The sequence below is a fragment of the Rhodamnia argentea genome, chromosome 9 (genome assembly GCF_020921035.1).
Source record: "Rhodamnia argentea isolate NSW1041297 chromosome 9, ASM2092103v1, whole genome shotgun sequence".
In the NCBI taxonomy this organism is placed as follows: Eukaryota; Viridiplantae; Streptophyta; class Magnoliopsida; order Myrtales; family Myrtaceae; genus Rhodamnia; species Rhodamnia argentea.
In genome coordinates this window covers 1,765,853-1,775,000 of record NC_063158.1, presented here as the reverse complement: position 1 = coordinate 1,775,000, position 9,148 = coordinate 1,765,853, and the positions used below count along the sequence as shown (strand labels likewise).

Sequence of the window (9,148 nt, the reverse complement as noted above, 5' to 3'; positions counted from 1 at the left end):
CTGCCGGACATAATTGATGCCCTCATTGAGCTTTTGCTTCTTTGCACTGGAACTATAAGGTCGAACCAAACCATGCTCTAGCACCCTTTTCTCAATGATCTGGTTACTGTTGCTTGGAAGATGTTTGTCTCCAAAGGTTCCAGAAATCTCTCCCCCCAATGATGATCCTACATACTTGACCCGATTCGATGGCAGCACTGTAAAATGAGATGGCCGTGAGTCATGCAAAGCAATCCCCTTGGAGTGGGAGTGATCCACCAAATCCACAATTTGCTTGAAAATATTTAATCTCTCCACTTTATTTACATCTCTGTGCGCACCGCTAAGCCATTCTCTCAGATTGACTCCACCAGGATCAGAACTGAAGACAATATTGGTCCCACAGGTACCACGAGTAGAAGGCACAACACTTGAGGGATTCGAACTAAGCGATGCATCAGAAGCCATCTTGGAACCACTAGCTGCATTTAAATTATTCTGGCTTTTTGACTCAACACAGAGATTATTGGTAGGTGGGCCTCTGAATATGATTCCCTTTCCCTTCAGAGTGTTCTTAACAAAAAACTCTGAGAATCCTGACTTTGATAGCATTTTTGTCCGAATACCTCCATTAGCCAAAACACCACCTAAAGGTTCTTTATTTTCAGAATGAGGTGGATGCTCCATGGTTTCATTTCTATCACCTCTTGATGCTTTTTGAGACAATAGTTCAGAAAAGGATGGGCCTCCTATGTCCTCCGAGATACTGTTACCCTCCCGGTTCACAGGATAGCCATGGGAGCTCGAATTTGCTGATCTACCTGCCGTCTGATAGATGTGCTGCCATTGATTAATCCTAGTTCCCATCCTACCACTACTTTTTGAGGTGCCCACCATAGCCAAATTCAAATTGTCACAGTTCATTACCGTTAACTCCTCAACCAAGCCACTGACATCATCCATCGAGTGAGGACTCACAGATGGACGATCAAGGGGGTCCAAAGAGCTAAAAATTTTATTTACATTCTTACCATCTAGAATATCAGCTAACACGCGAGATGCATTCTCATGGTACTCATCCTCCCCCGGAATAATCATTTCCTGTGATTCCAACATACTGCCACTTTCAGTCTTGCGTGAATACTCACTTTCCTTGCTTTGGAGATGACCACCCTCAGCCGCATCCAGTGCTGCTACTTCATCACCCACCCCCTCATCCATGATGCCCAGCCAGGCTTCATTCAATCAACTAATCACATTGCATTTCGACTACAATGTCTGCAATAAAATCATACAACTCAAGCGCTACAATCTTCACTCTTCTCGGTTCCCTGCGAAACATTCATCGCATATTTCCATTTAATACATTTAACTGCAACATTGGAACAGAGCAAGAACAGACAAGCACGACATGCCTACAAAGTTTTAATCTGAAATTGGCAGAAGCCAATGAGCAAAATTCCACCTACTAAAATCGAATGGAAACGAAATCATTTGAAAAGAAGTCGCACCCAGCTATTGTTCCTACTTCAGATAACATGGAAAGAACAACATTCGTAGAAAAAGGCAATCTCACCAAAATGCCCCGCGGAAACCTCACGTCTTCGCGGAGAACTCGCAAAAAAAAAAAAAAAAGGAGGAAACTGTCACTCTAGAAACAGAATCTGATGTCCTCCGCAACGGAAAAAAAAAAAAACACCAATCACCCCCGAAATTCATCAAAAATTCCGTTCCCTCTCCCTTTCCCTCGTTCGATTACGACTAAAATTCAGCCTAGAACACAGCGGAATGCACAATCGATAGCTGAAGATTGGACGCGTAAGGTACCAGCTCGCAATTGCTCCCGCGAACGAGCACCGACTTCAATTCTGGGGGGACGAGATGGGGAGGGCAAAACCGGAAATTCCGTCAAATCGCGGAAACCCTAGACCTCTTGATCATGAAGAAGAAGAAGAAGAAGAAGAAGAACAACAACAACAACGGCAACGGCAACAAGAAGAAGAAGGTAAGAACGAGAGAGACACGATCCTCTTGCTTTTGCCGGAAACGGGAAAAGAGAAGAAGAGAAAAAAAAAAAATATCTTCGCCACACTCTATCACCTCTCAAATTTTCGGTGGGAATTTCGCTATTTTTTATAATTTTCCAATAATTGCTTTTCTTGATTTGCAAATAATAATAATAATAATAATATAGAGATGCATGAAATGTTGTCGCTTTTCTTTTATCCTTTATTTCAATTTTTCTTTTCTTTTTAAGGGATTGGGTTTGGAAAATCGGCAACCAGTTATTTCTCCCCTAAATATTTTATCTGGCTTTTCATTTTATTTTCTGCCGAGGTGGGGTGGCAAACTCGAGAAGGGGAAATCTTCGAAAATACCGCCGAACGTAATTAAGGCGCGGACGATAATTATTCTATTTTTGGAATTAATTTTCGGTTCGGAAATTAATTTTGTCGTCTCTAGTTTCCGGATGAGTTTTTCAATAGATAAACGCATTTGATAGCGACATGAAATTTGCGTTCCTCGAAACGGGAATTCATTTGATGGCAGCGTAAAATTTCTAAAGTTGCTAGCATCCGTGGACGAGCGAGTCTAACACGAGAGAGATGATGACTGAGCGGACCGGCGATTGGAACGCAAGAGAGATGGCGAACCGGTGTCCGACCGGCCATGACAATAGGGATGCAAGAGAGAGGGAGTGACGATCAAACATTAATTTTTCTATTTCTAGTTTATGGACGGGTTTCTCAACAAATAAACCTTTTTGATAACGATACAAATTTTTTATTTTCGAAATAGAAATCCATTTGATATCAATATAAAATTTATAAAGTTCTTGGCGATTGGAACGTGAGAGAGATGGTGACCGGTAGACGACAAACGGTCGACGGCAAAAGTTGGCCGACAACCGACAACCGAGACACAAGAGGGAGGGGGAGTAAGCGATAAGAAAAATTATTACTTCTCATTTTTGTTTTAGAAAAAGAGAGGCTGAAAATTTTAACTTTTTATTTTTGTTCTAGAAACAGAAAGTATAAAACTGCGTTACCAAACGTATTCTATTCCAAATCTGTTCTAACAAGTTTGGAACAGGAATAAAAAACAGAATGGTTATTATCCTCCGTGCCCTTAATTGAGTATTTCTTTTTTAAATATATACTAACTCAATTGCATTCGTCACAGAACATCAGGCACGTGCTGTGGATTCGTGTTTAGCCTCTTCGCATTGCATCGCGGAAAATGCCAGGAGAAAAAGGAGCTCGCGAGATTAATTAATAATGCATTGCTGATCAAAGATCCCAGCGGTTTTCCGTTCGGTTAATATCATAATCGTCAAGAAAATGACAAAGCCACGTGGGATTTGAGGTTGGTTATTGTAATTGGCACGTGGTAGAGAGAAAAACAAATAAATGGAAAAAAAAAAGGACCAAAGTACTAAGATTAAGAAGAGTTTTAAGGAGGGTGACGAGCGAGACATGTTAAGGTTCTATGATCACGCAAACTTTTTTCCTTCGTTGTCTCTGTGATGATGGGTCCATGGGGTGGAAAAAATAAAAAAAAAATAAAAAAAAAACTTTACAAGTTGGATTGTGTTTTAATGAAGTAAATGTGCTTCCATTGTACTTTTAAAGAGGCACGTGCGCATGGTTATGATGATCCAAAGTCCGACGACCGCTTTAATTATAGGCTATAAAGATTGCATGGTCCATTGCAGGGAAAACCTTACAAGTTACATGCACCCACCCGATGTTTAACGACTAAGATAAAGTGGATTAACTTGTTCCGGATGCGAGAGAGATAACCCCGAGTACTCTTTTTAAAGATTTGGCCACGTAGAATTAGGGCGATTCGTCATACATGATGTCGTAATGGGATTCTCCAGTTTCCTAAAGCTTATTTAGATCTAGTACGGGTTACTATATCCTTAGGTGACATAAAATCCGAAAGATATTTTTTTGATACCCAAGCTTCGCGGAGAAAAGGGCTTTTTAAGCGAAAATGATATGACCACGCCACAATGTTTTAAATTGGACTTGAAAATGAATATCATAAAATATTAAATATACCTTTTCTGGTTATAAATGAATGGGTAGAAAAATACCTGGAATGTCAATATATGTGTACGACGCTCACTTTAGTGCAAATTTTTTTTTTTTTGATTGCTTAAGTGCCAATTCCGGCCAAAAACGATCACTTAAGCTCCAATTCCGGCAAAAACGATGACTTAAGTTTCAATTCCGGCCAAACAATACACGTGGCATTTTTAATTAAGACTTAATAGTGTTTGGAATTTTTTTTTGAAAAAAGTCAGTCCATATGGCAATTTTTTTAAAAAATACGCCACGTGCAATATCATTTTAAAAAATAAGCAAAAATATTTTAAAAAATTAAATTAATTTATAAAAAAAATCTTTATAAGCTAAAAAAAAAAAAAGTTGGGCAAGGGCTTCAATCCTCGCCGACCCCCGGTCACTAGTCGATGGGGCGGGGGTAGCCTCGCAAAGGGTCGGCAAGGGTCGCGGCCCTCGGCCCCTGGTCGGTGGGGCGGGGTCGCCCCGCCGAGGGCCGGCAAGGGTCGCAACCCTCGGCCACTGGTCGGCCGGGGGTTGTTGACCCCAGGCCAACTAGCCCCCACCGGTCCCCGACCATTGTCGGCGACGGCGGGGTGGCGGCGGCGGCGAAGGCTGTGCAAGCCCTTGCCGCTGCAACTCATATTGATTTTTTTTTAGTCAATTTTGCAATTACAAATGCTGAAGTTTTGATTTTTTTAGGTATTTTTTTAATTTTTTTTTTTCAGTTTTTAGCTTATTAGGTGGAATTTTTTTTATTAAGTTTTGACTTTTTTTTTTTATTGCTGATTGGGATTCCCGACGTGCCACGTATGCGCTACGTATGATTTTCGGCAAGCCACGTCGGACTTGTCACCGAAATAATCGTTTTTCAAAAAAATTGGCACTTAAGTGATAAAAAAAATATATTGGTACTAAAGTGAGCGCCATGCGTAAATATTGACACTTCAGGTGTTCTTACGCCTAAATGAATGGTTAGATATGAATTATCACATTATATTTAATCTCAAACTGCATTAGGCAGCACGAAATTGGTCCTTGCTTTTCAAAAGATTGCACATAATCGAGGACATGGCCTTAAAATCACGAAAAAAGTCCTAAAACTGACGGTGGCTTGTCCATCACCATCACTAATTTTCTCAAGGAAAGCGCTTTAGAGAGAGAGTTAAAATTGAAAACTCTTACTTGGTGGATTTCCTCAGATCCTCCCCCACCCCTCCTACTACCTACGTTAGCTTTTATAAATATGAAGAGAAAAGCAGCACAAGGAAATAAATAATTCTACAGCAAATTGAATAACGTAAAATAGATAATCACAAGTGCAAAAATATTATCGCTAGCTCAAAAGAAATGGTAGGTGTCATTAGAAACATTTATTAAAGGAGGAAGCTAGCCTCACCGTCAAATGCCAGCCACAAGTTTCTGGCAGGCGAATAAAAAAATAAAATAAAAATGGCAATCATATCACGATTAGTACCGTGTGACTGTCAGCTTAGAGTTTTCCTTTAGTAAATTAATATGATTATCACTTCGCTCATCGCTGACAAATTTAAAATTTGTGAAAAATAAGTTATCACAGGCAGAATGGTATTATCAAATTTTTCTCATGAATCTTGGGTAATTAGCAGAGAAGTCTTTGACGTGGCGTGTTTGGAAGGCAACGAGGAGAGTTTGGTAATATGGCAGGGAAGAACCGACGAGGAGATATTCTTTTCTTTGGTTTTGATGAAATAGTTACTGTATTAGAGTAGAATCAAAATGGTGAAACAAGCTTTTTTTTTTTTTTTTTGTGCAGTCAAAATGGCGAAACAAATTGGAAAAGTAGGAGGAGCTGCTTCGGGTCTAGGAAGTACCAACACTTTTCGAGGGCTTTCTTGTCGTGTTGGACATACTCCAACACGCGATTGACATATGATTAACGGGTGTCAAAGTTCTAACACGTGGTTAGCGCTCTGAAAACGCCTGCAATACGTGAGTCTAGTATCTCGACATGCCATTTTGACACGCGTGAGGGTCAATTTTAACATTTTAAATTAATTAAATCTATAAAATATATATAAGTCATATTATGTACCAAACCATCCCAAAATAAATATACCCGGCTCAATCTAGGAAGCGACGATCTCTAGACAGGGGCACCGCCTTTTTAGTTCGTGGAAACCCATGGATAAGTACTGAAAGCATGTATGAACGACCACTTCAAAATTAGAGTAACCCGTCTTGGCGGCTGCACCAAGCTTTCGTTATTGCAGATGGCAGCGAAATGATCAAATCTACTTGAAACTGCGACAACATTTAAGTTCCTCGAGATTTATTACCAACATGAAAGGACGACGATTTCCTCACTTCCTTGTACGTGCGTGCACTTTGGACCAGCAATTGTACTTGTCGAACGCGAGGCTATAGTTTTCACCAGATTCCACTTGTCACGTTCCCGAGCCGGTCCTCGATCCGGTCGCACTCGATCGGAAGTACATACGATGCGATCATTTTCGACGCGACCCGACAGTAAAAGCACGAGTCCAATGCATGCGCTTGTGTTTGTGTCGATGAGCTCGACGCAATTCGCAAAAAAAAGAAGAAAAAAAGAATTCATAATAGAGGTTCGGGCGCAAAATATGCCACCCTGATTCGATCTTCTTTTCCCCTGAATACGATACTAAAGAGAAACAAAAGAACTCAAACTCCGACTTTTTATTTAAAAAAAAAAAAAGAAAGGATCAGAAATCGGTTCTTGAAAGTATTCCATTAGTCAAACCACATAGCTTAAAGCCTTAAACGACATAACAAATTCATGATTCTTAATCAAGGACACTTAATTAACGATGCGGCTGCAGAGTCATGTACCTCTGAGTTCTCTTCGGTAGCACCACGCCACCTTCCTCAAGCCCCTAGCGATGCTTCCCTGAGATTGATTAATTTTACGGGGTAGTTAGAGCGGTTGATCGAAAAATTTAACCGTACAACGCGAGAAAGTTAAGAGGACTTGATTAGAGAGTCGAATCGCGCGAATTGGAAAATCTGGAGGACTTGATTGAACATATAAATTAGTTAGTGTAATATCATAAGCACAAGTACAAAGGCCCGGCTACTTGGATACCCGTGAAAGCTCCATGAATCGATTAAATCCCGGCTTTTGACATGTGCATGTGACTCTCATCCAGAGTAATTGGACGTGGTTGGTGATATCCGAACATGAGATGAGACCTCCAATGAGGAAAACCAAACTTACTGCAAGCTCCATTCATTTCGCAGAAAACAACTTCCAAAAAAATACTTTTTGGATTTTCTGGCATTTGATTCATGTGAAATAAACTAGTCAAGAAAAAAAAATTCATTCAACGGAAAAAACACCATCAAAAGAGAAAATCATTTTCCCTTCTCTTTCCTCTCTACACGCAACTTCACAGTTCCTTTTCTTTTTCATTATTTTATTTTATTTTAATTTTCTTCTCTTTCTTTTCTATTTGTTTTTTATTTTATATGTTTGTAATTTTTCTTTTAGTTTTTTATTTCTTCCTCACCCGGTCACCGGCCGCGATGATTGCCCGCGACCAACCACAAGCGAGGCTTGGCCTCGCCTTGCAAGCTTGAGCCTTGCCTTGCCAGCCTCGCTTGAGGTTGGCGACCATTAGAAGAACAAATACAAGAAAAAAAGACGAGAAAAAATAAAATTTAAAAACTGAAAAATAAATTGTTATTTAAAAATTCAGATTTTTCTTTTAAAAAATTACAAAAAAATTTGACGTTCCGAGCCCACGTCGGCAATTTCCAACCAAACAACGACGCGTAAAATCAAATGACAGAAAATATTTTCCTTTCCAATCGATGAGAAATAATTTTCAATTCATTTTCAGTCTTTAACCAAACACCGGAAAATATTGTTATCTAAAAAAAATGATTTTTAAAAAAAATATTTTCTAATAATATCATATTTTTCGCGAAACGAAGGAAGCCATACTATTGCTTCAAAATCTCCTGTCTATTTAGTATCTAGGTGGAAATTATGATTAAGAAGTCACGTTCTTCACACGGCTTCCACAAAATTCCTTGTCAATCACGATTAAAGACAATATTCATGTTGATATACTAATAAACGAGGAGTCCGTATAGTTCACATGATTATCCGATCAGGCAAATTTGTTCTTAGCTTAGGTATGAAGAAGGATAAACTCGAGCTGAACATTTGATGAACTCACCCATGAATGAGATCTTCCCTGTAAGATGTGGGACAATCTCCATGTCCTCCTAGTCCTTGGGATTCTCGCCTTTCCACTTAGCTCCGCCGAACTGTCTTCGCCGCCGCTTCCCTCGTGCGAGCTAAAATCATCGTCTCCGGCCCCAACCACTTCGCTGCTGCCGCAGCTGCATTGGCACTCGCTGCTGAAGGAGCTCGAGTATGGGAAGGAACGGTCGGTGTACGTCCGATGCCAGACGGCTGTGGGCGAGCGCACGAACCCGACATTGCCCATATTCCCAGCAAACAACCTCGGAGGTGGCCGAAGCTTCGAGGACGCACAAGGACATGGTTCGGGCGACCGGGCGGTCTTCGGCTTGCCGGGTGCTTCCTCCCAATGAAAGGGGACGGAGGCCCGAATGTCCCACGGCGGCGACGGGGGAGCGAACAGCGGGTGCCTCAGCAATTGCAGCTTGCTCATCCGCGAGAAAGTCGGTAGTTTCAGCAATTCGGTCGTTCCTGTTTCGGGCTCAACCACAGCATCACCGCTTTGCTCATGCCTTCTTCCCATGTTATTGCTGCTTCGGACGGCTTGGTGAAATCCACCGGAAGCTACCCTCGGCCTACGGCCGTCGGTCGTGGGCGGTGTACAGGGACAATTTCGCTTAATTCTGGCTGAAGAATATAAGGCGGGATATGAGATTATATCATCAATTCAGTGGAAGTTTTTCATAAAGTGAGTTGAACCACTTCATAAAGCTTCTGGGTCCTGGAGAACAAAACTGTTAAAAGGATTTGATTGAAGATGGGGAGATGCAGGAGAACATTCCAGCAATGCAAAACTATTTTTACAGGCTCATTGATGCTCAAGCATGAAGATGGGAGGGAGGGGGGCCTTCTCCATTTCCCAAACAACTGCTCA

The 9,148-nt window shown here is 41.0% G+C and overlaps 2 protein-coding genes across 4 annotated transcripts in view; both read right to left on the bottom strand.

Moving 5' to 3' along the window:
* Positions 1–2,027, bottom strand: part of LOC115729825 (protein SPA1-RELATED 2) — a 10,261-nt gene extending 8,234 nt beyond the window's left edge. The window contains exons 1-2 of one of the 2 annotated variants that reach the window (XM_030660459.2): positions 1,556–2,027; positions 1–1,310 (exon numbers count right to left, since the gene is read on the bottom strand). The exon at positions 1–1,310 is cut by the window's left edge and continues 291 nt beyond it. In XM_030660459.2, coding sequence (XP_030516319.2) covers positions 1–1,200 — 1,200 coding nt within the window. In that variant the 5' untranslated portion in view covers positions 1,201–1,310; positions 1,556–2,027. The other variant, XM_048285240.1, reaches the window with a different exon arrangement.
* A 4,740-nt stretch (positions 2,028–6,767) lies between these two features.
* LOC115729828 lies at positions 6,768–8,912 on the bottom strand. Of its 2 annotated transcripts, none has more exons than XM_030660461.2 (2): positions 8,249–8,912; positions 6,768–6,954 (listed from the first exon to the last, which is right to left on the bottom strand). In XM_030660461.2, the coding sequence occupies exons 1-2, from the start codon at positions 8,795–8,797 to the stop codon at positions 6,889–6,891; spliced, it is 615 nt and encodes a 204-aa protein (XP_030516321.2). In that variant the 5' UTR covers positions 8,798–8,912; the 3' UTR covers positions 6,768–6,888. The 2 variants fall into 2 exon arrangements, with proteins under 2 accessions (XP_030516321.2, XP_030516322.2); XM_030660462.2 differs by having other exon boundaries at positions 6,874–6,954; positions 8,168–8,912.
* Between the last annotated feature and the right edge of the window lie 236 nt (positions 8,913–9,148).